Below are 26,402 nucleotides of genomic sequence, written 5' to 3'. Positions count from 1 at the left end.
TATTTCTGCTGGAGGGAGGCTTCCAGATTCTAGTTTGCCACAGTGTTGAAGAAGTTTCTCAGTCCCCTGAGAAAGTAAAAATAAATAAGTAAGTAAGTAAGTAAGTAAATAAATAAATAGGACCCCAAGGAGTAGGAGAAGAGAAAAACAAGTAGGCTATAATTATGCTAGCAACCCTCCCCTGGAATGAGAGCGGGAGGGCGGTAGAGAAGGGCAGCCTGATCCGTCTTGTGGACAGGCAGGGACATGATGGAGACCCCAGGTCAGCCAGGTAGTCACATGGCTGCGGCTCAGGCAGACCCCAGCCAGATAAAACTCATCTGCTTTCTTCTCCCGTCCTTCCTCGGCTGACTAATCATTCTTCCTGTGATTAAAACAGAAAAGAATTGGGGGTGGGGGTGGGGGGAAGACTACAGCAGAGAAGGGGAGCCTACTTCTTATCTCTATTTTCTACCTTCCTTTGGTTTTAAGATTTGTAGTCGTTCCCCAGAAGTTAGTTTCACTGGGGGTTTAGAACCCATACACCTTCACTCAGCTTTCTTCCACCTTAAGCAGGAGTGCTGGGATCCCAACTAAATTCCTCAAGTGCAGGAATTGTGCTCTGAAAGAAATGCCAAATATGGGCCGGGGTCAGCATGGGTAGGGAGACTGCTACATCACCTAGAATTTTCATCATTAGTAATCTGTCAAGGGGAGTCCTAGTCTGCAGGTAGATACGGAAAGTTCTAGACTGAGGCAACCAAGAGGCAGAGAAGAGAAGCAGAGAGCACTCCAAAGGAGGTTCCTTGTTCAGACTTCCCAAGCCTTATGAAAGCACTGGGTTTGTGAGCAGTTTCTGTAAACATGATCTAATAAAGACCACAGAGTAATGAGGCTAGTGGGTTTTTTGTTTGTTTGTTCTAAACAGACACATGATTGCCTAGAATTTCAGAGTTCAAGGGACCAGAGAGGTCTATTCAATCCAGGGTCCTTCCCGCTGCAAGAATTCTTATTACAGTAGCCTTGAAAATGTCTTTCTTTGAATACTTCCTGTGACAGGGAACTCACTATCTCACTACGTATCCCCTTTCTATATTCAGACTGGTTTAATGTTTAGAAAATTATGTCTCATATTGTCTCCCCACAATTCCCATCCTTCTGTCCTTATTTTCACCTTGTGAAGTGATGGAGAATGTGTAAACTTTCTCCCCAGTTCCAGATGCTAATCGAATGTCTGGAAGGCAGCTAATAGGAACCCCAGAGAGTTTAGCCATCCCTAGTTCCTTCAGCCATTCCTCAAATGCTCTCATTTCAAAATCTCACTGTTCTCTTTCTTTATGCCTCTTTTCATTAGCAATGTCTTTCTTTATACATACTGCCCCAGGCCTAAAATGAATGCTCTAGATTAAGTCCAATGGGCAGAGGACAGAGAAAGACTATCACCTCTCTTGTTCTAGAGACTGTACTTTTATTAATGCAGCTCCGAATCTATAATTTTTTTATGGCAACCACAGATCATAGTAGCCTCTATCAGCCTATGGAGATTACAGTCAACCAAAGTTATTTCTTTGGGTACATGCCACCTTTAGGCCATGTCCTCCTCATCCCTACTGAATTATTAATGCTTTTAGTGACAAATAGGAAACATATCAGTTAACCCTTTTAAATTTCATCTCATGCAACTTAATTGAACACAGATGGAGCATTATCATGTCTCACTGTGGTCGATTTGGGCCAATGTTCCCATCCTACCAAGGTCTTAGATCCTGAGCCCTTCACCCAAATATTAACCAGCTCTGTATCATCCCCAGGTCTGATGACCTTGGCTTCCTTCCATGTCTTCATCCAACCCTCCATAAAGTGTCAAAGAGTACTGTGCCTTGGGGCGCCTGGGTGGCTCAGTCAGTTAAGCATCTGACTCGATTTCCACCTAGGTCATGATCTCATGTGAGGCTGACCCCGCGTTGTGCTCTGCACTGACAGTGTGGAGCCTGCTTGGGATTCTCTCTCTCTTCCTCTCTCTCTGCCTCTCCCCTGCTCACACTCTCTCTCAAAATAAATAAATAAACAAACATAAAAAAAAAAAGAATCCTGTGCCTCCTGAGAGGACTATTTTGAAAGAATCAATGTCTAAATGAGTCTCTCTCCTTCAAATGGAGGCCATAGTTGGGGTGTTGTTTTTTTTTAATAACTTTCAACTTTGATAAATTTCAAACTCAGAAGAATATCAAAAATAGTACAAAGAACTCCCATATGCCCTTTACCCAGACTCATTCACTGTTTACATTTACCTGTTTGCTTTATCCTTCTCTATCCACATGTGTACTTATGTATTTTTTTCCCTGACCTTTTTGAAATTTGGAGACATAATGTCCCTTTAGTATTCAGTTCCTAAAAGGCATTCTCTTGCACAAATAACCTCAGCATGATGATGATCAAAACCCAGAAATTGAACACGGCTGCAAGACCACTATGTAACTCACAGTCCATATTCAAATTCCATCAACTTTCCCAGTAATGTCCTTTATAACTATTCCCATCCCCACCTTCCTCCACCTCCAGTCCGGGCTCTGATCCAGAATCATACATGGCATTCAGTCGTCAAGCTCTTTAGTAGGAGGCGATGGCTTTATTTCAACACTTTGCTAAAAGCAGTTTGGAAACTTTTTTGAAAAACACCAGCCTACGACAAACAGTGAAACCATCCCACCTCCCAAGGATGAAGATCGAATACCACCGAGGACAGCAAAACAAATGTGCCGCAGACTCTGCAGGTACTTCCCATGAAGCCTTCGCCAATGTTTTGCGCCATGGAAACATTTGGAACAAGTGCAGCCACCTGATGAGGTAACTTTGGAGGGAATATCCTCAAAGACAGGCAGGACGCCTAGGGCATTTGCTTCTAAATTTGCCTCAATTCATGATAGTCAAACTGCACACCATCTTAGAGTTTCAGTTCCTGGAGAACAGAGACAGGATGATGGGCACACCCTTCTTGGTTCATTAGTTGAAGTGTCCGGCTGCTGGGGCTAAGCCCGGGCTTAGTCCCCCAAAAGGGCTATTTATACTTGCCAGAAGATGAACCTTTGCCCTCTAAGGTCAGTCACGAGGGAGGAAGGGAGGCAAACGAAGATGTACGGGGCTATCAATTCCCAACAACTCAAAACATGTGTCAGGCTGATGGAGGGTGGATAATGTCGACTTTGCACCAGGCTGTGCGGTGGTCGGCTCAACGCAGGCTCCAACTAGAACTCAAGTCAGTGATGACCAGTGTTTCTGTAGATCGTCTCCCTCGTGCTAGGTTCAAAGCCTTAGATTAGAGCCCAGTATATAATTGCTTCCCTTTCTCCCTCTCTTCCTCACATCAGTGAGGCACCAAACCTTTTCACGCATCTCACACTTATTCTTTCCTCTCCGTTCTGGTCCAGGTCCTACTTTGCTGGCCCCCTGGGCTCCAGTCTCTCGTCTATCAATTCATTCTATGTATGTACTACCACTAGATTAAGTTTCCCTTTAAAAATCTCTGTCTATCTATCTATCATTAATTTCTCCATGTCTATATTCAATACTCCTTAAGGTTCCACGTCCATCTCTCACCCCATCTCTCATGGGGATCAGGTCCCCATGGCTCCTTTGGGGGAGGGGTGCCTGGCTCCAAGTCCTGCAACCCTTCCCTCTCGCCTGAGTATTGAAAGCACTTGGCATCCATGCTACTTATTTGGCACTTGGCGGATGACTCCTTAGATGATTTTTGACGTTAACGCACCTACTCTGTCTTGTAAGAAAGACTGTAAACCCTTCAAGAGCAGATACCATGTTTATACTTCTTCCCATCTTGTATTTAATGTAATGCCATGTATATAGTTGGAGCACTACACCTGTTCAGTGCTGGTGATCATGGGATTTGTTTGAAAAGGATTTTTTTTTTATTTTATTTTTTAACTTTTATTTATTTTTGAGACAGAGAGAGACAGAGCATGAACTGGGGAGGAGCAGAGAGAGAGGGAGACACAGAATCCGAAACAGGCTCCAGGCTCTGAGCTGTCAGCACAGAGCCCGACACGGGGCTCGAACTCACAGACCGTGAGATCATGACCTGAGCCAAAGTCGGACGCCCAACTGACCAAGCCACCCAGGCGCCGCTGAAAAGGATTTATAACCAAGAAATAATAACAGCCAACATGTATTGAGCACATAACCATTAGACACAATGCCATACACTTCACTTGGACTGAATCAGTTGTTTCTTCCACAACCCAGTGATCTAGGGATATTATAATCCCCGTTTTACCGATAAGGAAACCGAGGCTCAGAAAGGCTAAGGAATTTGCCCATGATCATCCACCTAGGGAGTGGAAAAGCCAGGATTCGACCCAAATGGTCTGAATCCAGCGTCCCTGCTCTGAACCGCCCTGCTATGGCTGTGGAGAGGACATTCCACCCACCCCAAGACTTTAAATAATAATAATTGTGATTCTGATGATAGTAAATAATATTTTTCTAAGGAAAATAGGGTTCTGATCTGCTCAAGCAGCTTTTCCAATGTTTAATAACTTCATTCTCACAAAGCACTTGGGAAGGAAATATAAATTCAATCCCTTTTTGTATGAGAAGATAAAACGAGCCGCAAAATAACATTCGAATTTCGCCTGGTCTTTAAAGGGCTACTTTCTTCTTTTCACTTTGTGTTTTGGCAAGGGATAGTAATGAGGAAGCCTCTAACCTCAGAACAGTCTAAGTCTACAGACCGTCTCCTGTGTTTCTGAATCCCAGGCCTGTCCAGAAATCTGTAATTTTCGGCCTCCACCACGGCCAACGCCACTCCCCATTTCCTAGTGAGCTGGGGCTTAGGGGAATTTGGTAAGGATGGCAGAAAAAGGGTCGGGTTGTGTTTTCTCCTAATCGAGGTCAAGTTTGGGGTTCCAATGGGGCCCAAAGTCCCCCCATGCCTCCAGAAAAAAAGACACAGAAAACAGGAAACATTGTATGTGTTCAGTCTGTGTTCACAGAAGACATCTCAGCAAGGCAGACCCTATCACAGCCAGCTGATGTCACCAAGACAGGAGGGGAAGATGGAAGAAAGAAACAATGGAAGAAGAGACAAAGGGAGGGAAAATGGAGCAAAAAGTGAAGAGTAGAAATACGGTGGGGGAGGGGGTGGAGAGCAAAGGGAAAAGCAGAGGACAGAAAGAGGGACAATTCGCAGCCATCATCTTTTGCCCACTTCCCTTCCCCCATCCCTACCCCCACGGGTGAAAGCCTCTCGCCCCTCCCTGTAATCCAGAGGGGGACACAGAGCCTCAACCTCCGACTTCCGGTGCTGTCTCCCCGGGCCCAGAGGTTGCAAACGGGGGAGGCTTGTAAACAGTTTGCACTATTTCCCTCCGGTTTCCTCAGGAGTTGCCCTGTTCCTGGGGCCATTCCTTTCCCTGCAGCCCTCGGGGAGCTCCATCCCCGCAGACCCCAGCCAGGCTCCAGCCTCCCCCCTCTCCCCCGTTCCCCCAGCTCTCTGGAGGGGCTCGCGTCTCCCCGATGCGCTCCGGTCTCTGTCTGAGCCATCCATCAAGGGTGGCAGGCTGAGGGAAACATGAAAAAGAGCCTATTTGGCTATTAACATCCCCTCCCGCTTTGTTGTCTCTCTCCTCCCCACTCCCCTTCCAGCCCCCCACCCCACCCCTCCCCTTCCCCTTTCGCGGGAGACAAAACCAGACTGACAAGCTGAAGACTCAAACATTAATCAAACTGCGCTCCGGAACAACCTTTCCCTCGCATTAATAAATACATTTGCGGCCCCTCATTGGACAGTTGGCCTAATTTGTTTCTTTTTTGCGGGGAGGGGGGAGCAGCCGCGCCCGCGCCCCCCGGCTCCCAGCAGCCCCGTGCAAAGCAGATGTTCCGCCGCGGACGCGGAGCTGCGCCGAGCCGCGCGCCCCGGAGGCCGCGGTTGTCATGACGACGGCCGGGCCGCCTGCTGTCGCCGAGCACGCTGTCTCGCCCGCTCAGTGATTACCTCCATCTCCGCAGCGTTCGCCACACGGCCCGGCTTCTAATCAGATCCCCTCCCCTCCCCCGCCTCCCGGCGGCCCAGCGGAGCCCACCCTCCTCCGCCCAGCGCACTGCCCCTCCAGCTCCCACAGCCTGGGGACCGGTGAGCAGGGCGGTGGGCGCATCCCTGATGGCCCCGAGGAAAGCGGAGTGGGAGAGACACCCTGCACTCGCTGCTTGGGGATGACTGGCCCCAGTTGGGAAGAGGTTCTGTGCACCTGAAACCACCTTTGGTGGCCCTGGACACCCCCCATTCCTCCCACCCCCAGCGGCCCAGCCCCCAGTACTGTCCCCTGGAGGCTCTTCCTCCCCCCCCCCCCCCCCCCCCACTTCTTGGTTATGTTGAGGCAGGTCACCTGAGGTCCCCAAGAGAGGTAAGCCAGGCAACCCTAGTTCCCCTTCCACCTGGGCAGGACTCTTCCACTGCAATTCTGAAAATGCTAGAAATGGTTTCTTCTGCACAGACTGGGGGGTAAGGTGGGCTCCTGGAGCAGTCAGAGCATTTGTCCAAGCCAGGCCCCTTGTGCTAAAACCCAGTGTTTTCTCAGACTAAGGGAGGAGTGGAGAGACACAGGTCTGGTACTCAAATGATGCAGCCTGGCCTGACTTTGGCCCGTGGTTGCTTTGACCCCCTAGCCATCCCACACACCAAATGCTTCTCATGCCCCCAGGCTGAGGGGTTTTGTTTATAGGTGATCTCACATGCACTCCCAGCAGGCAGCCTTGCAAGGGATGTACTGGGTTCTTTCTCCAGGCTTGCTAGTGGGCAAGGGGCAGTTGTAAGGCCTCAGGGCCTTGGGGAACCTGGAAGTCTTTCTCCCACCCAAGTTCTAACCAAGCCAGACCCTGCTTGGCTTCCGAGACCAGACTCTGCAGGTCTTTCTATGGAAAAAGGAGAATCCTTTCCTTTAGACTCTGAAGCTTCATTACAAGACCCAAACATCCCTTTCCAAACATCTCTGGCTTCGGGAGAAACAGGGTAATAACAGAGGCCACAGACAAAAGAGGACAGAGGGGCGAGGGGTGAGGCCAGCCTGGAAGCAGAGCAAAACATGTGGGAGAGTGTTGCGAGGCTGTTGGTGCCGATTCCACGTTCCAGGCTAATGCACGAGCCAGGAAGTCCAAGGTGGTTGGAGCAAAAAGCAATCTGGTTTAGAGGGAGGGACCCCCTCGGAGTGATGAGAAGGAGAAAAGTTCTCCTCCGCACCAGGAACAGCTTATATAAACACTCCCACAGCATCCAATGCCGGCCTCCTCCCATGTTTGCCTGCAGAGTCCCGGAGCAGTATCAGCCAATGAGAAGAAATGCTACTCTGGGCTCTTTCTCCCGAGTCTACTAAGAATCCTCATGTTAGAGCTGCAAGGGCCTTCCGAGATCTAAACCAATCCTTCATGTTACGGATGACAAAACAGAGACTCAGAGAGGGACCATAACTGGCCCAAGATCCCCTACCTAGCAGATAGTGGGACCTCGCTTTGCTCTCTGCTGTGGTGGCTGCTGGTGCCCCTCCCTTTCCTCTCCCAGAGGCAACTAACTGACTGGGAAACTGGTTTCCAAGAGGCACAGGCAGAATCCCAAAAATTTCAGGCCTTTTTAGCCGGGTCGTCACTCTGTCTGCAGAAGACCTGTCACCTGAAGGCAACGCCACTGGAGTGACAGCTCCCATTGGCCCTGGCCAGCCTAAGGCCTCTCTCGGGGGGTGGTGGGGTGGGGAAGGAGCTTTGGTGGGGCCTCCCTCAGTCGATTGTCTGCAGCTCTGTCTTTGTCTGTCTGTCACTCAGAAGTGAACCGCTGGGGGGAGAGGTCAGACTGGTTGGTGGAAAGGGAGAAAGAGGCCTGTCCCTGTCAGTGAGGGGTAGGGAAGAAGGCAGGAGGATGGTACAGATTCTTCAGTCTCTTCACCAACCCCACCCCCACCCCCCAACTCCTCAGCTCCCCTAGGGAATTCCAAGCTTTGCTCATTTCAGGACCAGGATAGCAACTGCCCGCAAAGACCCTTCTCTTCCTGCCCTGTGAAATCTCGGGTCACCATTGGAGATCTACTCGCTTACCCTGCCATGTCTGGAAGAAGGGGCTGCCAAGGAGTCTGACTCAAACCTCCTAGAAATGGGGTTCATTGTGCCCCCCCCCATTCCACATCACCACCTCTTTGACTCCACTCCGGTGTTTGTCGGTCTCCCTGCCCTGCCTGCCTCCTCAGATTCCCCAGGCTCCCCCATCCCCCCACTGCAATCCCACACAAATCCATCCCCTGAGAGCCCCTGTTTTCAGGCTGCCCCAGCTTCTCCTGTACACTGCGCATCTCCCCAGATTGTGCGGTTTCCAGTCTCCCCTTGCTCCCCCTGCACACGAATCCACCTCCCCAGCCTCAACAGTTTTCAGGCTTCTCAGTCTCTGCCCCCCCTGTACACGAACTGTTTCCCCAGATCCTGCTGTTTCCAGGTTCCCCCATGTTTCCCCGGTATACAAATTGGCCTCCCTGGGTTCGGCAGTTTCCAGAACCCCCTTGCTCTCTCACTAGGCAGTTCCATCTCCCCAGATTCAGCTGTTTTCAGGCTCCCCTCATTTGCCCTGTACACGGATACCTCTCCCAGGTTCTGCTGTTTCCAGGCTCCCCTATTTCCCTTGTACACGGATCAGCCTCTAGCTTATGTTGATCCCAGCTGCCTAAGGGATTCAGCAGGTTTAAGGAGAGTGGAAGGAAGAGGTGAGTGAGGAAGAGGAGAAGGAGTAAGACTGCCATCAGGGAAGCTCCTTATTTCTCTTGCGACCTAGAGCCCTAAGCAGCTTGCATACAGCAGTCTCTGGGCCTCTGGCTCTACAAATAGATCCCTTGAGCCGGTCTGCCCTGGGACACCCCAATTCCCTCCTTCCTGCTGCTGCCCAACCTCTGAGCTTTAAGTTGAGCATCCCCTGGGGGGCCCCCATCTTGGAGGGGGTGCTCATGATGCGCGCAGGAGGCAGGCAGGAACCCTCCGAAGTCCTGGGCTCTCTCTCAGCCCAGCCTCCTGGTGTCTCCCCTGCTCCCCCCCCCCCCCCCCGCCCCCATGCCTTCCCAGCTCCTTTTTGTCTCTTTCCTACCTGCTGCACCTCAGCTCCTCTCGGTGCATTCAGGTAGAACTTCAAGAAGACCCCAAATGCACCCCTCAGAACAAAAGAGGTACAGACCTAGAGACCCCCGCTTTTTTTTTTTTTTCTTTTAGTTGTTTTCCAGGATGGAGCGGTATTAATTTCACGTCCTGGAAATTCATTCTGTGCCTAGACTACCATCCTGGCACGCTTCTCCAGGCTTTGCAAACACTCGTTCTGTCCTTGGTGCATAAAAGCAGCCTTCCTGCCTTCTAATCCTTGTTGGGGTTTGGGCTAGAAGGGGCGGTGCGAGGCGCAGTGCTCCACAAGGTTTTCCAGGATTCTTACCTTCTCTGATTTGTTTCGATATTGCCCCCAGAGTTTCTAATGGACCCTAGGGAAGTGTGTTTTGTTCTCCCTCTCCCTCCTGCACTCACATCCCCACCTACCCACCCATCAGCCTAATCCCAGCCATTCTGACTCTCCACCTGGCTGGTTCCAGCAAATATTCCAGGTTCAGAGGGAACATACAGGAATGGCAGGCCCATGGAGTCCAGGAGATTGTCCTAACAGAAGAGAGATCTTTCTTCCAAGTGAAGCTCTCACCGTGGTTCAAGACCTCACTGCTTGTGCTCCCAAGACCACAGTAGCTTTAGTTTTCCCCAGCTGTCAGTGGGGTGACTCACCCCACAGCCCAGGGAGTGCAAATAAAATTACATATGCAGAGGAAACAGAATTCTTTTACCTAACATGGCAAATAGGAGTTATTCACGTAAGTCTTGTTAGAAGAAATCTATGTGAGAAGCTTTATATATCTTCATATATATGCTGAATATATATTCTCCTTCCTCTGTTTGAAAATAAACGCAGTGGGGGGGGCACTCATTTATTAATTTCACTATTTAAAAATTTCTGTTGGAGTTGCCGTACCTGGAAACCATACAAATTACTTATACACACTTGTCAATTAACATGTAGTCTTCAAATGGATGATTTTTTTTTCATTTTTTAAGGTTTATTTATTTTTTTTTTTTTCATTTTTAAAAATGTTTTTATTTATTTTGAGACAAATCATTTTTTTTAAGCTTTATTTACTTTTGAGAGAGAGAGAGACAGAGAGTGAGCGAGGGAGGAACAGAGAGAGAGGGAGACACAGATTCCGAAGCAGGCTTCAGGCTCCGAGCTGTCAGCACAGAGCCCGCCGCGGGGCTCGAACCCACGAACCACGAGATCATGACTGGAGCGGCAGTAGGATGCTTAACCGACCGAGCCACCCAGGCGCCCCTCAAATGGATGAATTTTAATGTGTGTAGATCATACCTCAAACAATCTGATTGAAAACATGCAAGGAAAGATGTGAATTGGGATTTTGAGTCAAGAGCCCTATTTTTGTGTTTTTTTTTTTTTTTTTTAATTGCCCAGGAAGGCAGTCCTTGTTGTGGCAAGTCTATTTGTAAGTGTTAGATTCCAATGTTCTGCCGAAAGCAGGGGGCAGCCGGGCAGAGAGAGGAAGCAGGGTTTCGGGAAACCTGTTACCTGTTAGCTCTGTGACACTGAAGAAATCACCCTTTCAGCTCCCCTTCCCTCGTCTGAGGGTCTCTAGCTTGCTCTCCCACAACCACCCAATTTCCTTTTTCTACCACAGAGTATAAACTCAGTTCAGTGCCCAGAGCCCCTCAGCCCTCTTGCCCAATCTTCAGCTACCCTAAGGAGTGGGGCCGAGTCTCCAGTGTTGAAAGGGAGATCTGGTTTTCTTGACAGTGTATTTATCAGAGTCCCTGTTTTCTCAGTGCAATTGTCCCTGGTTCCTAGGGTCCCTCCCCCCATCCTTTCCATCAAGATGCTCAGGCCTCTCTCTCGTGAGATGCCCCCCAACCTCAAGCTTCTGTTCAGTTATCTAGGGATCTCTAGGAACGGACTCCAGTGCTCAGCACTGCGGGATAACTGCCGCTGGGTAGGTGGTGAAGCCCCCTAGATCTGGTTCCTGCAGGCTTTCCCTGTCCCATCCTGATCGCAGCCGGGCAAGAAAGAAGTGGGCCTTGTCTTACAGCACCATCTTCTGGGCAGATCTGTGACAGGCGATGCTACCTGCAGCCATTCAGAGAAGGTGGAGATAATTTTTGGTCTCAGAAGTTTTCAAAATCTCATCTGCTTCCCATAACCAAGTTCTGAATTCTGGACTTTCCCAGTCATCTCTTAGGAGAGAACGTTCCAGGAGGCTCCTCCCAGCCTTTTGAACACAGGGCTGGACCCTCTGGAGTGGGAGGGATGATTCCTAACCCACCGGACCCAAAGCGGCCGAGGCCAGTCTCTTCCAGTCATTCTGTCAGTGAAACCCTGTCTCTACTTAATCTGCCCCATACGTCCCCAACAGACCCACCTCAGTAACCCCTGTCAGTCACTAAGGAGCTGTTGCCTGGGGGTAGGGGCCTCCATGACTTTCAGAATTTTCTTCTTTCCTCAAGTTTTTCTGGATGAGGGCTCATTGCAGCCAGGAGAATAAGATACATATTTCAATGCCTTAAAAATCAGGTGAGGTGTCTGAATAAAAAGAAAATGTGGGTCTGGTCAAACGGAATCAGGTTCTCTTTTTTTTTTTTTTCAGTATGTGTGTGCGTGTATGTGTGTGTGTGTGTGTGTGTGTGTGTTTTCAGACTGGGAGTAGGTGAGGATGATAAGAGGGTACCAAACATATAAGCTACACTGTGAATTTATTACTGCTTAACACACATTTTAGGACCTAAATATCCAAATCATTGTCCCTAACGAAGTGGTCCCTTTGGAAGCTCTGTTTTAGAATGATAACCTGGAATTATCTGAATTAATTCAAAAGCACCAACTCAAATTCCGAATCACACTCTGAATGGAACTCTGATTTTTGCAAGCTGTTTGGTGAGATCCTCAGCCTCAATGGGTGGCGCTGTTTTAGGTAAAGAATGAGAAGTGGGTGTAGTGAAAACGATTGCCTTCTGTGAATTAGACACTGACCCTAAATTCTTGCCTCTTCAATCCACATTTCACATTGCTCAAAGAGTCTTGCTCAGAACACAGAGTTGCTATCACTTAATTGCTTGAAAAATCTTCAGTGGCTCCCTATAGTTTTCAGAATATAAGCCAGGCTCCTTGGCTCTGTGGGCAAAAAGGAACAGGCAACGGAGTCAGACCAGTATGGGCTTAAATCTCACCTCTGTGCCATGAGGCAAATTATCCAAACACTCAGGTCCCTCAGATGTAAAAAGAAGGCTAACGGTATCTGCCTTGTTTGGTTGTTTTGAGAACCATACTGTTTCTGGGGTGGACAGAATAGTAGTAGACTCAGCATGTGGTCATTACTCTTCAGCACACGGCATTCAACCCTCACCTCCATCCAGGAGCCACCTGTCTAGGCAGAAGTCTCCTGTCTCAACACACCCCAGTCCTCCTCACAGAGATGCACATACCCATTCCAGCTACATTTACCCGCAAGTCTTTAGCCAAAGATTCTCTGCCTTCTGCTTTGCAGATAATATTGTTCCCTTTGTAGTGTCTCTTTCCCTGACTTCTTTCCACAGAACAAAGCATGGTGTAACACACCATCTCCTCTGTCAATATTTACAATTTCTGCAAATTACAAATATGTAACTTTGTTCCCAGTCAGATCAGGAGCTGTGTCTTGCAATTCTTCTTAGAAGCTCCCACCACCCTCCAGCAAAGTGACCTGCTCAGAACAGACAGCAAATGACTGTGGAAACAATTCTCTCCAAATGAAAGTGAATTTATTATTATTATTGTTGTTGTTATTATTATTTTGCATCAGTATTGCTTTTCTTACCAAAGGGTCCACCTTGGGGAACGCCACTCATCTACCTACAGAGGATAAAGCCCACATGTACCTCACAACGGCTCTCGTTTCTTTGGATCCTCATCTACGATATTTTCCAGTTTTAGTATTTAGTATTTATAGATGTCAAAACCATTTTCTACTTTTACCCCTCCACCCCTACCCCACTGCCAAGCCTGGAGTCTATCACTTGCAAATCAGTCTCCCTCTCTTCTTTGCCTAGTACCTGGCTCATGGCAAACACTCAAACACTTGAATGAATGAATGAATGAATGAATATAATGCACGAATATTGTTAAATGAAGGAGACCCTATCTAGAGGGAAAAGGAGGCCTGTAGGTTTGTGCCAACCCTGTTTTGGGTAAAAATTTCAACTTTGCCTACATCAGGTTCTGGAGTTAAAGGGGTATTTACTGGAAATTCAGAGGTAAGATTTCTCTCTCTCTCTCTCTCTCTCTCTCTCTCTCTCTCTCTCTCTCTCTAGTTTCTAAGGTAGATTTAGGGCAGAAAGTGTGAGCTTAGGCGGGTCTCTAGTTCATCCCCCGCCTGGTTGGCTCCTCCTTAGCGGATCTGGGCCTCCCAGCAAAGACATCCTCTGTTCCGCGACGGTCCAGCCAACGGGGAGCCATCCATCACTGTCTTGACGCAAGCCAATCCGACCAGCTCTGCCTTCCTGCCAGCCAATGGCCAGAAAGCTGGGGGCGCGCGTAGAGGGAACTGGAGCCACCAGCTCTGGGTGGCGTAAAGGGACCCCGAAGGCCTGGCGGTACCATGTCCCTAGCCCGGTTTAGGTGCGGCGAGTGTTCCTCCTGCGAGCAGAGTCCTGGGGCCAGTGCTTCTCTGTGCGCCCTCTTGTCTGGACCCAAGCCAGACAGTCTCGGTTTCTGACTTGCCCCGGTGCCCATTCTGCAGGAGAAAGGGAGTGCCCTGAAGTCCCCTTCCCCTTATACACTCGAGAGACCCGCTGGGTCGCCCAAGAGGGCGAGGGGGAGGGGGAAGCAGAAAGACGGGGAGGGCCCCTGGGGATGAGAACAGACTGGAAGACTAGGCTTCCGCGGCCGCTCCCGCCGGGAACCGCCGGCCGCCCTTCCCGAAACCCGGTCCCCGGCAGACGGCGCCCCCGCCTGCCGGGTGCTGCGCGCTCCCCTCTGCGGCGGCCGGCTCCGGCCCGGGGCAGCGCTAATGAGGCGATCTGCGGGAAAGCGGGTGCGGGCGGGCGGGCAGAGCTCTAGGCAGACCGCCAGGCCCGCCGTTCTGGCGGCTCCGCGGGGCTGCGGGCGCCAAGGGGCCCGGGGACGCAGCAGACTCTCCGTCTCGGCCCTCAGACGGGCCAGCAGACTTGAGATCCCGGGGAAGGAGCAGCTCGCCCTCCCTGCCCACACTGCCCGGCTTCCGCTGCCTTCTCAGAGCCGTCCTTTCCCCGCCGCGGGCGTGGGTCGGCTGCTTTGCTGCACCTCCCTTCCCCGTAGTCCTTTAGTCACAGCGGGCGAGGACACCTTTCCTGTCGTCTCTCTGCGTTACTATGCCCCCTCCGCTCATTCCTCTTAACCCAGTACAGTCCCTGTGTGGCCCTAGGTCAGGGGGCGCGGGAAAGCACCTGTCTCCAGCAGTTCTCCTCGAGCCGGGCTTTGCGGAAACTGCTGCAAACAGTTTAACCTACAGAGCCTCGGTGTTGCCCCTCCGTAAAATGGGGATAGCATCGCATAGTCCACAGGAATTCGGTGAGGCTGTGTGAAGGGTCAGGACTTCCCATTCCAGTCCCTGCATAACTGGAATTACAGGGCCTGGGCAGGCGCGACCGGGTTGCTAGGAAGCTAATTTGCCCCTCTCGACCTTGCGGTCGTTTAGAGGCAGTGGATGGAGCCGGGCACCGGATGAGGCCGCATATTTGCCGAAGTATTCGGGGAGAAGTTCTCATTTCCCGTCTCCACACTGGCCCCTGAACTCTACAGCATTTAACTGCATATTCTTTTTTCCCTTTCAGAGTTGCCTTTTTGCATTATTTACTGGAATGGGTTATGTAGACAGTGCCTACAATGTATTTGTTTATATAACTATATCTTTATCATTTTCTCTAATTACAGAAGTAGTCATGGCCATTATAAATATCCAATCTTCGGGTGTTTTATAATGTAGGACGTGGTAACCCGCAGAGACAGCTTCTAACATCCAAGCCTCGCTGCTCTCTTACTGTAGTGGCTGGCAGAAATTCGTGTGTCGGAGCTGGCACGGAACTCGCAGGGCGGGTCAAGCGTGCTGGTTGCTAGGGCAACGCCCTGTGGTCAGGGATAGGAGGCCCGGGAGGAACTTAGGAGCAGGGGGTTGGTCCCGCCCTGGAGGCGGAGTTAGTCACGGGAGCAGGACCCGGAGGGAGAGCGTTTCTTGCCTTTCCCTCCAGGTGGCGCTGTAGGATCGCGGATGCGGTCCTGGGGCGGGGCTCCCTGCGGCGCCGCGTGCAGGCGAGGGGCGGGGCAGGGGCGGGGTCTCGGCGGGGCGTTTACCTGCCAGTTGCTCTTAAAAAGGTATCGAGGTCCCCGAGCTGTCCCGGGAGGGACCCTTAGGCACTGTAGAGGACTTACGTACAGAGACGCAGAAAGGGTAGGCGTCAGAGAAAGGGAAAAACGGGCGGTTCTGGGACGAAGCGAAAGAAGGGGAGTCACGTCTCCTAGGAAGTCGCTCCACCTTCCCGTTTTCCTCTGGGATCCCCCCCCCCCCCCCCCCCCCCCCCCCGGCCCTTCTCTCCTCATCCTCCGGACCTGCAACGCTTCATTCACACCCTGTGGAACTCACTGGGTGCTCTGGACACACATGCATGGTGGGGGCTGGTTGATGCTTCCTCGCCGCCAGCCTCCAGGCCCAGCCATGGTACGCTTGCAGGGCTCTAGTGCCGAAGATGTATGCTAGTAATAGGAATTACGCGGTACGGGTCAAGCCAAGAAAAACGGGCGTGTTGTTGCTCAGTTTGTCTAGAGGAAGACTTACGCCCTTCCCTTTTGGAAGCTGGGAATGGAGAAAATGACGTAAAGAATCCCCAACAGGGTCACTATGTGTGTACCATCTTTTGTATTGTTTTCCCCAAATGTGCGCCATATCACCCATTATTACTTTAAAAAAAAAATTTTTTTTTAATGTTAATTTTTGAGAGAGAGACAAAGACAGAGCATGAGCAGGGGAGGGGCAGAGAGAAAGGGAGTCACAGAATCCGAAGCTCCAGGCTCTGAGCTGTCAGCACAGAGCCCAACGCGGGCTTGAACTCACAGACTGTGAGATCATGACCTGAGCTGAAATCGAACGCTCAACAGACTGAGCCACCCAGGTGCCCCAACCCATTATTTTTTACCGTGCCACACAATCATATTTGGCTCTTCTCATCACACACACGGGGCTCCGTGGTGTTAGTGTCACACCCCCTCAGGAAGATAAATCGTCCCCTTTCCCTTGACCCACCCCCTTCCCGATCGCGACCACAGGGTTACTGCCGGGACACCCTGGCACTGGGCATCCTGAAGATGAGCCACAGGGAGTGCAGGAGCCCTTATCAGAACTTATACACACTTCTCAGGCCAGGAGAGAAGGAGACCATTGACAGGAGACAAAGCAGGTTTATTAGGGTTCTGGGGCCAAGGATGCCTAAGGTCTGAGTTAAGGCAGCTCAGCTGGTTCTCGTGGCCCAAGGGGCAGGTCAGGGCAGTGAGAAGGGGTGAGTCACTTCTGAAGCCAAATCTTTGCGTCTCAGAGTCCCTGGCCAGAGACCTCAGGAGTCAGTTCTGGGAGAGCTTAGGGGGACAGAGGGGTCTCTCCTCTCCAGAGGTCTTTCAGCTTTTGCCAGGATTGGGGAAATGCCCTGGGGGCAGGGAGCCCTGAAAGCACAGCCTTCATTTCAGTAATGACCATTTAATTTGTTCCTTGGCAGACTGAAGAACCTGGGGGATAGGGAACAAGGTTGAAAGAATTGAGAGGGGGACTATCAAGCGCCTTAACACTGCAGTGAGGGCCAGGTCTACGAGCCCACTTTTCCTAAGTGTCCCTGTGACCCTTCGTCACTAGGTGGCACCAGCTCATCTCCGCCAGGCTTAAGTGGGGCTAGGCCAGCAACAGAGCAGTCCAAACTGGCTGCAGCCAGCTCCCGGCCCAGGCCGAAGCCTGCCGGGCCCTCCACCGATCGTGCCTCTGCCGCCCTGGGTGTGGCTGCAGGCCCCGTCTACCCACGGCACGCCATGCAAGCGCCCGCCCACAGTGCCACGTCTAGGCAGAGACTAGGCCCAGGCTAGACACTTCCTGTGCCCAGACACCTCAGCAAACCCCTAGCTCTGGTCTCAGCTGGCAGCGTATCCTCAACACCCCACCCCAACCCGCTGCTGATGTGGCACAGCTGGCAAAGCGGGCTGGCCCAGTGCTGTCCCGGGACACCTGCACTCAGATGCGGTCATTCTCACATCCTGCTGAGGAAAACTGCCTCGGTCCGGGACTTTGACAAATGCATTCGACTGTGCACACACAGTGGCAACACGGTGGGGACCCCAGGTATGTCCTTCAGTTCATCCCTCCAGCCATCAAGCCTCATTCCCCTCCACTGAAGTCCCTTCTTCCTGCACAGTCCCCCTCCTCTCTCGGAGACAGCCCGGCCCTGGGGTTCTCCTGTAGTCCCAGCCAGAAACTTAACCTTCCCCTCATCTCGCATTCACTACCTACAGCTCCCTTGGTATTTTTTACTCAAGAATTCCATTAACTTGCCAGGTCTTCATTCTTTCCCCTTTCAGAAAAAAATAGAGGAGCTGGGCTAAAGAGCTTTCCATGCATTCGCTTTTCTGATTCTCATAGTAACTCTAAGAGGAGCGTCCTGTGATTGTGTGGGGGCCCCCCGAGAGGTTGGGTAACTTGCTGTGGGTCACCCAGCTTGCAGGGGGTAGGGCGGAACGTACATCCTGGGATGACTCCCACCAGCGCCTGTGTTCTCAACTGCTCTGCTCGTTGCTCTCCAACCTCTTTCTGGCCTCAGAAACTGCCATGTGGCTCCCTCTTCCCGGTAAGGTGTGAGGAGGCACGGGGAACTGGGAGGAGGGAGCCGCATGGCAGTTTGCTGGAGCAGCAAAGGCAGTAAAGGAAGGGGGCAGCACACCTGGGGCTCCACACGGGATGGCTTGGGTCCATCTCTGCCTTAGCTATCACAGCAGGAGGTAGTTAGTGCACGAGGGCAGGAAGTTCCATAAAAGCAGGATTAGTCTGGGCAGAGAGACCTGTGGGCAGACAGAATGGAGGTCAAGCAGTTGGCCTGACAAGCAGGAAGTTTGCACAGCTGTGGAACCAGTCAGGCCACAGATCCAGGAACCAGCACCCGGCCGCACATGCATCCCAGATAGTACCATGCAGGAGACTGGCCGGGACGGGCTTTTCCACAACCAGGTCATTCAGGGGCAAGGTGGCAAGTGGCGAGTGGAGGTGGTTAGATCCTGTCACAGATTTGAGGGTCCCTTAACGACCCCAGCAGAAACCCTGAACAGCAAGGGGTGAGGTGGTAGGAAAACTCCTATTTGCTATCTCTTCTGGGTTTGGGGGCCCATAAGTCCCCAGAATGCTTCGGGGGACAAGTGACCCAGCCATCTCCAGCGTGGTTGCTTACGACCCTGGTTTTTCAGCCAACTACACCAAGCCAGATGAGGTGGGTTGCTAGTAAGGCATGCATCATTTATTAATAATGCCCAGCTCTGTACCATCTTGGAGACTCTGGAAACCTCCAGTGACTCTCTCTGAGAGATGGCGTGTCACTGCCTCATCCCTTCCCTCCTGCACCCCTAACTTCTCAGCCTCGATAGTCCCACTGGGTCCCCCTGGGAGGCTCCCTCTGTCCCATTCCTGGCCAAGGCAGACAACGGGGGCCTACCTGGGCCACGCTCTGTTCAGTCAGGCTGCTGTCATCTGCCTGTGGGGAAGCAGTGTCAGAGAGTGGTCAGACCAGGAGAGGGCATTGGGTAAAGAAAGGGAGGTGAAGGAAGGGAAAGGGGGCTTCAGAGGAGGTGGTGGGGTGGTGTAGTGGTTAGGGGAGCCAGAACTGCACCTGTATCACTGGTGAGGGGAAGCCCCACGGCCTGCCACTTGGAAGCCAGGACCCTGGGGCCCGTCAATGGGTGTATGGGGAGCAAAGGCGTGAAGGGAATAAAGATGGGAGAAAAGGTTTCATCCAGACATGAGAAGCCAAACTAGGCAGGGAGGGTCTATCTGTACCTCCACTCTCCAAACTCAAGGCCAAGGCAGCCATCTGGTGCCTTTTGGTGACTTTCTTTCTTTCCCCAGTCCATACTTGCCACTGGGGAGGATGGTGAGGTACTTGGGAATTCTAAAAGGGGGAGGGCAGGAGGAGATCGCTTGTACTAACTGCCACCCCCCCCCCCGAAAACTAGTAGTTGCTTCTGCTGGAAGAGTCTGGGTTCCTAGCATCCCGCCTGCGCCAGGAGGATAGGAGGTGGGGAGGGTGGGAAGGGCAGCCTGGGGGAGATGGGAGTGAGGGGCATGCAGGAAAATTCTTACCCTAAAATTCACCTTCTGGATCACTTGCTGGGGGTCGCTCTCCAGAATCACACTACAAGAGAGAAAGCAGGAGGAAAATCAATGCCATGACACTCCCCTCTGCCTCTTCTCCCTGCTAAGCCTCCTCCCTCTGACCCCCACCCCCCTTACTGCATCCTGCAGCAGCCCCCCTCCTGGGGGTCCCTCCCCCTGGTATTCCTCAGCCAGAACTCTCCCTTACTATGGACAGCCCTCAGCTTTGGTTCCTCTCCACATCAAACCTGGTCACACACTTGGTTGTCACTGGGCAAAAGCTTTGAAATGGGGTGAGGGCAGGCCGGTCTAGAATGGTCAGAGGGTCAAAAGCAGAGACCGAAAACCTTTGAGCTCTGAAAAGTTCTATTCGCATTCTGGGTGTAGGGAGGGATTCAAATGCGGTGAAGGGAGGCCCCTGGGGATCCCATTTTGTTTCACTCTTATTCTACGCCACAGGGTCATGCTGTACATGAAAGTAGTGGAACAGGTAAGATAAGAATCTGCCTTCCGTTTCGATAGACCCAAGTTTCAAGGCTTTGCTCAGTTTTGCTCAGTCTTTCACGACACAGCGGGGGCACTATGAAGCTGTTGTGAGGATGCTTGAGGGTGCAGGTGTGAGGGCTGGTCACTGTGGGTGGGACAGAGGCAGTGGGATTGACTGAGTGCCCCTCTTTACTCAATGAGGCTCCTCCAATGCAGACGTCGAGTTTTTCTTTCATACCAGTCCCAGGGAAGTGAACAGATACTTCTCGAAGAGCTTCTTCCAGGCCCTGTCACTGGGGCACCTGGCAGCCCCTCACCAGAGATCCTTTCACCCATAAGACAGAAACATCCCGGGGTGCCTGGGTGGCTCAGTCCGTTAAGGGTCCGACTTTGGCTCAGGTCATGATCTCACCGTTAGGGAGTTCGAGCCCCACGTCGGGCTCTGTGCTGACAGCTCGGAGCCTAGAGTCTCCTTCGGATTCTGTGTTTCCCTCTCTCTGCCCCTCCCCACCTCGTGCTCTGTCTCTCAAAAATAAATAAACATTAAAAAAAAAATACAGAAACATCCCAGCCAAGGTTCCAGTCCTGGTACCGTCTCAACTGACATTCCCTGATTTTCCTTGGAGGGAAACCGAGTTCCTCAGGGGGGCTCAGAGGCCTGGATATAAAGACCAGGATATAAAGCTTACATCCTCCCTTCCAAGGGCTCTTCCAAGGCCTCGCACTTCATTTCATATTTGTAATAGTGTGTGCATTTGTGTGTGTGTGTGTGCGCGCGCGCATGTGTGTGGCTGTGCTCCTTAAAGAGGTTCCACCAAACTGCATATACTTCTGGTCCCATGAAGGCTGGGTCTTATCCCACTCACTTTGGGGTTCTGGCAATTAGCACAAGGCCTCGCCTCAACAGGCAGTCGACAGAGAGGGAAGGAGGAGGGAAGGAGAAAGGAGTCCCGCCGTACCCCATCTCCCAGAGTGTGTGTGGTGGTACAGTGTCGTGGAAAAAGCACAGTCTCTGGAGCCATGCATATGGTGTTTGATCCTGGCCCTGCTGCTCCCTAGTCATGGGACCTTGGAAAGGTCCCTTGAATTTCTGAACCTCTGTTTCCTCATCTCTAAAATGGATGTTATGAAAGAGGCATGTTTTTAAGGTGATTGGTTTCTGTTATCCTTTGCCCCAGAGCCAGAATTTCCTTTTCTCCCTCAATATCAACGCCCCACCCCATGGAAATTCACTAATCAACCCTTCTTGCAAGAGCTCCCGGCTTCCCACGAACATCCTCGCATAGCGGTAGCATAGCAGTTTATTGAACGAGAGCCCAGAGCCGTGAACTTCACCTGCCTCGCCTCATTGAATCCCCACTGCGTATGAGGAAGGTAGTCAGTCCCCTATCCCCATCGGAAAGATGAGGAAAGGAAGGCTGAGGCAGAATGAACAGTGGCCCAGGTCACACATCTAGCTGAGGTTGGAATGGAGCTCTAAGAGTGGGAGGTATGCAGGCAGTAGGGAGAGATCTTCCAGAGAGGGGCAGGGGCCTGTGCTGCCCCTTTTTTTCTGGGCACTGGAGATCAAACCATTCCCCAAACCCTGCCTTTCAACAGTCTGCCAGAGTTCAGCATCAGATGACTTTCTTGTTTGCTTGACTTTGGCTAACATTGAAATCAACCTCCATCCTCGTGAGTGGGGTGGGGGGATGGGAGCACTGGGAATATGCCGGGGTGGGGGGCAGGGAGGGAAGAGTTGGCCAGAGAGCCAACAGTGTGCTTGGTACAATCTAGTGCTGTTGACCCTCAAAGGCACCTCCTGCTGTGAGTGTCCCTGAGCAGCCCCTCTTCTCTCCAGCCCTGGTCCTCACCCGCCATCCACAATCTCGTCCAGCACCAGGAAGGCTCCGTCCATGTTCTCCAGCAACCAGCGCTTCTCCACGTTCTTCCTGAAGGCAGACAAAGCTCCTGGCTGTGAGGAGCTGCGTTTCTGCCTAGATGAGGCAGACTCTCTCTCCTTCCACCCATCCCCCCACCCCACCCCCGACAAGCACTGGGGAGGAGAACACCAAGGGCAGTGAGGGAGTGCCTAGGCAAGGGATTCCTGAGCAGAGGACAGGTCTGCTTCCTTAGGCCCTCCTCTGCCCGACCTCCCACACGTGGGGCATTGACGTTACACCCCCCGAGTGACCCCTAATGCATTTCATGGCTAGATTAGATGTCACAGCCATACTATACTTGATTGTCTCGACAGTGGACATTTATTGTTGGATTATCCTGGTTTGATTTACCCAAGCCATGTTCACTGGGATAGATACCAGGTAACTGAATGGGGAGGCAGTGGAAACCACCCTGGACTTCAAGGAACAAAAACAAAACAAAACGGAATTTGGGTCTCTGTTCTGATGTAAACAGATTGCAACCTCAGGCAAATCACCCAGCTTCTCTGGACCTCATTTTCTGGCCAAACCCTCTGGTGGCTCTGCTCTAGGTGATACCGCAGTGGTCCCGGGAAGGGCAGGGGCCTCGAGGCGGATGCTCTGGCTCCGGTCTTAGTCTTTTGGGGACTTCAGGAGGAAAGCAGAGGAAGGGCCCTGCCTCTGTGATCTATCAAGGCCTGGGGGATGAGGGCCTTGGAGGGCAGAGGACCTCACTCACCTTAACACGTGGTTCAGGGACTCAAACAGGCAGGTGAGGACGGACATGAGCATCAGCTGAGGATGGGTGGAGACGGGAGGAGGAAAACACGAGAGCTTGAGGTCGAGAAGGCCAAACGGAGAATCCAGAGCCTACCTGTGTGGGCAACTGTCCCTTTCCAGAGAGGACAGGGCTGGAGACTGAGTGCAGCTGGACCTCAGGCGTGCGTGCCTCCCTGGCATGGGCTGAGAAGCACTGGAGTGCCCCACTGTGGGACACTGAGTGTACCCTTCCCCAGTGATATTTTAAGGAAGAAGCAAAGACTCCCTGCAGAGGACTTCACTTCTGGTTCCCAAGGACACTAAGAGGCACCGTGGATATGTACCATCCCAGAAGGAGCCACTTCTGGCTGCTCCCCATCCCCCAGAGCTTAGAAGGAGGGGTACCAATGAGGAGCCTTCAGAACCCAGCTTCTACCCTGGAGCCCGAGCCGTAGACAGACCCTCCTCATCACCCCAACCTCCTGAATTCACCTCATTCTCGTGGGAGGAGCCCACCACATACAGGAAGAGGTCAATGCTGCTCTTGTAGACGATGGTCATGCCCCCGAAAAATGCAATCTCACCTAGAAGTGGAGGGGGCTTTCAGGTCTGGCCACCTCTGCCGGGTCCCTCCTCCTGATCTCCAGCTCTGCCGGTCTCCCCGTTTTTCCTCCTCTTTCCAAGGAACCCTTGACAAGACTAGCACAAGGGACACTACCACCGGGCTGCTGTGTGTCCTTTCCTCCAGGCTCTACTCTATTTCTAGAGATCACCTCATTCTGAGGAGTCAACAAACCCAGTGCAGGGTTGACTTCCGCCCCCCGCGCCCCCCACCCCACTATGTGCAATGCCTTGTGGGGACATACAATGCCACTGGCCTCTTCTGCCGAGAGAGAGGTCTTGCCATGTTGGGGGGTGGGGTGGGGGGTAGAGCGGGATCGGGAGTGAAGGTTCCCTACAGGAAGGGAGAGAATAACAGCTGGGAAGGAGAGGAAAAAGAACCTCTGAGAAAAAAGGGGGTGGCCTGTGGGTACGTATGGCTGGTAGGGACAGATGTGTCCAGATGGAGAGGACGGTGAAGTGCATCTGAGAGTTCTGAGCAAGGAAGAGGCAGACACTTACTGTCAGTTCGGCTGGTCTTGCTGAAGACATTTTTCTCAAAGGCCATCTGCTCCTTCAAGGAGGGGAATGTATCATCATAATACTATGAGAAAGGGAAGGAGAAGGGGTGACAGGTTTCCACAGAGCCTGGATCCTCCCTGGACGGGCGGCAGAGATGTAGGTGCTGGCCAGCGAGAGCCCCATCTCCTCTGTTTGTTGCCCTTTAGGCCGTATGCTCGCTGTTTCCCCATAGACACAAATTTTAAGCAAAGAACGTCGTAAGAAGTAGAGGAATTTTAAGCCCTGCCTTTAGGAGCCCTCTCCTGATTTCCTGGCGGCTTTTGGCCATTTGGCAGATGTGCTGTGCGCTAAGGACTGGGGTGGCCACTAGGTCCCACCGTTTCTACAGGAAGCGGAGTCTGCAGGAAAAATGGCAGAGCCAGGGGGCCCTTGCGACAACCATCACCGTCATGACAGCTACTTTATTATCCCCATTTTGTTGATGGGGAAGTTGAGGCATGAAGAAATCAGATGATCTCCCCCAACATCTCCTAGTTGTAAGGGGCAGAGCCAAGCAGGGTCTGACTGTAGACAGGGTTATGGGGAAGGCTAAGTATTTAAGGGAACGTTCCCAGCACCCACTGGCTAACTAAGCCAATGCTTTCGTGATTGGCTTTGGTGAGCCCGTTTCTCTGACTCAGTTTCTTAATCTGAACAGGGATGGGTCCCTCTGGGAGGAGGCCCTAGAGCCTAGGCATTGCTGATCCACATCTGATCATCTGCTGGAGCACAGTGTGGTCGGCTGAGCTTTCAGCGTTCTGGATGTGGATTTTGCCACTTGGTAGTCCCCTCTGCAGGCATCTTAGTCGCCTCCCTGCTGGCCACTGCTGTGGCGAGCAAGCTCATTTGAATACCAGGAAGACAAAAAGTTTCAGTCCCAAACAAACAAACAAACAAACAAACAAACCTAGAAGGCATTTCATAGCTAGTTTAGGTGCCATAGCCCTGCTGTAGCTGATTGTGTTGACGACAGACATTAATTTTCTGGATTATCCTAGTTCGGTCCCCCCAGGCCGCGGAGGGCAGATACCGGACACCCGGATAGTTGGTGTAGTGAAAATCACCCTCCTGAGCTTCAGGTCGGAATACCTGAGTTCAGATCTGTGTTCTGATAGTGGTACTTGTGACCTCAGGCAACTCATTTAGCTCTCTAGACCACATTGTCTTCATTTATGAAACGAAAAAGTTGGATCGTCTGGTCTCTAAGATCTCTAAGCTACGTTCTCAGACTTCTCCGACTAAATCCTCAGTGTTTACCAAACTGTAGGAGAAAAGTGGAGGTTGCTCTTTAGAGTTGGGGACTAAGACTCCTCCGTTCCAAGCTCAACACTCCACTGACCCCTCAGGGGGTCCCTTCCATGCCCAAGGTCTAGCTGGCCAGTGGAAAGAATGGTAAGAAGACATTTCAGGGAATGTGAGTGGAAAGAGGGGACTTCAGGGGCCAGCAGTCTGACAAGGCAGGAGGATGCACAGAATGATCTTTGGAGGGGGTCTAAGCCCGGCTGCTCTGAATCACAGAGCCCACAGTGGGGTCCTCCTGAGAGGGAAGTCAGCTGGGATGGGGACTTCTGTTTTGGGGGCTGGAGCACCGTGTGTTCAGGGGCCTTCTGGTGAGGGTGGGAGGTTACCTTGGCTAGGAGGCGGTGTCCGTCATTATCTAGGATGAAAACAGCCTTGACGGTGTAGAGGGAAGGTTCCTGCAACTGACACCAGGGGAGAGCTCCGTTGGCTCCTGACTCAAGGCAGACACCCTGCCATTGGCTCTATGGCATCTGCTGGCCCCAGGGGTCCATCTTCAGGCTCCAGCGACCCCAAAGGTCCACAGCTGGTTCTGGCCCAACCCTGTGCTACCCGGGCCAACTCCAGCGCCTGCTCCACTCCCAGGCAGATGTTCCACTGCAGGCCCCGGGTGGGCGCTGTGCCCATTGGGTGCAGAAGGTCCGTCCGGGCCCAAGTTCTGTCATGCACTGACTGCTCCAGAGCCCGAGTCGGAGTGTATCACAGAACCTGGGCCGGGGGGACAGCGGCGCCGAGCCTCCTCCTTCCAGCGAACCCCGGGCCGAGGCTGGACCCGCGCTCTCAGCGCGCCCCCAGCCCCCTGGCCCGGGGAGGGGGGCTCCAGAAGCACGCAGGTCAGCCGACGGCCCGTGGGACTTGGAGTCCCGGGCCGCCCCGCCACTCCTCACCCCTCCCGGAGGAACCTCAGGCCACCCCCACCCCCAAGCCGTGCCCATCACCTCTCCGAACTGATCCAGAACTTCACCCCACGCGCGCTCAAGCCGGGCCTCCTCGCGGGTCCGCGCCCGTAGAACTTTTTATCCCCTGCCCTGGCCCGGGACCCCTCCCCGGGCGGGAGCCCCAAGTTCCCGGGCGCGGGGGCGCGGGCAGTGAGTTGGCGGACCCCCACCCCCCCACCCCCCCCAGCCCAGCTCCCGCCGCCCGGGACCCCGGCGCCCGTCCGCTCCGTACCCGCAGCCCCGCCGGCTCCCCGGCTCTGGCTGGCGGCGCCGGGCCCCCGGCCTGGGCCGCCGCGGCCCCCTCCCCCGGGTGCGGACGTGGCCAGGCCTCCGGCCGCTGCATTCCGCTCGCCGCCTCGCGCTGACAGCGCCGCCCGCCGCCCCGCCTCCGCCCGCCCGGCCCGCCC

At 52.7% G+C, this 26,402-nt stretch overlaps 1 protein-coding gene across 6 annotated transcripts; it reads right to left on the bottom strand.

Moving 5' to 3' along the window:
• Nucleotides 1-16,496: 16,496 nt before the first annotated feature.
• COPZ2 (COPI coat complex subunit zeta 2) lies at nt 16,497-26,376 on the bottom strand. Of its 6 annotated transcripts, XM_045488560.1 has the most exons (11): nt 26,228-26,375; nt 25,387-25,461; nt 23,720-23,801; nt 23,090-23,181; nt 22,578-22,633; nt 22,343-22,486; nt 21,791-21,868; nt 19,440-19,491; nt 18,796-18,834; nt 18,034-18,151; nt 16,497-16,837 (listed from the first exon to the last, which is right to left on the bottom strand). In XM_045488560.1, the coding sequence occupies exons 1-10, from the start codon at nt 26,336-26,338 to the stop codon at nt 18,080-18,082; spliced, it is 801 nt and encodes a 266-aa protein (XP_045344516.1). In that variant the 5' UTR covers nt 26,339-26,375; the 3' UTR covers nt 16,497-16,837; nt 18,034-18,079. The 6 variants fall into 6 exon arrangements, with proteins under 6 accessions (XP_045344516.1, XP_045344517.1, XP_045344520.1 ...); XM_045488561.1 differs by lacking the exon at nt 18,034-18,151 and having other exon boundaries at nt 26,228-26,374; XM_045488564.1 differs by lacking the exon at nt 22,343-22,486 and having other exon boundaries at nt 26,228-26,371.
• Between the last annotated feature and the right edge of the window lie 26 nt (nt 26,377-26,402).

The sequence above is a fragment of the Leopardus geoffroyi genome, chromosome E1 (genome assembly GCF_018350155.1).
Source record: "Leopardus geoffroyi isolate Oge1 chromosome E1, O.geoffroyi_Oge1_pat1.0, whole genome shotgun sequence".
Taxonomy (NCBI): Eukaryota; Metazoa; Chordata; class Mammalia; order Carnivora; family Felidae; genus Leopardus; species Leopardus geoffroyi.
The sequence above is the reverse complement of the archived record's forward strand: the minus strand, read 5'-3'. Positions and strand labels throughout refer to the sequence as shown.

Bases quoted from the DNA above. Each gene is read 5' to 3' on its own strand.
- COPZ2 (XM_045488560.1), bottom strand. From the start codon at position 26,338: ATGCAGCGGCCGGAGGCCTGGCCACGTCCGCACCCGGGGGAGGGGGCC. The intron at 23,802-25,386 runs GTAACCTCCCAC...CCTTTCTCATAG, and splicing joins GACACCGCCTCCTAGCCAAG to TATTATGATGATACATTCCC. The intron at 23,182-23,719 runs GTAAGTGTCTGC...CTCCACTTCTAG, and splicing joins CAAGACCAGCCGAACTGACA to GTGAGATTGCATTTTTCGGG.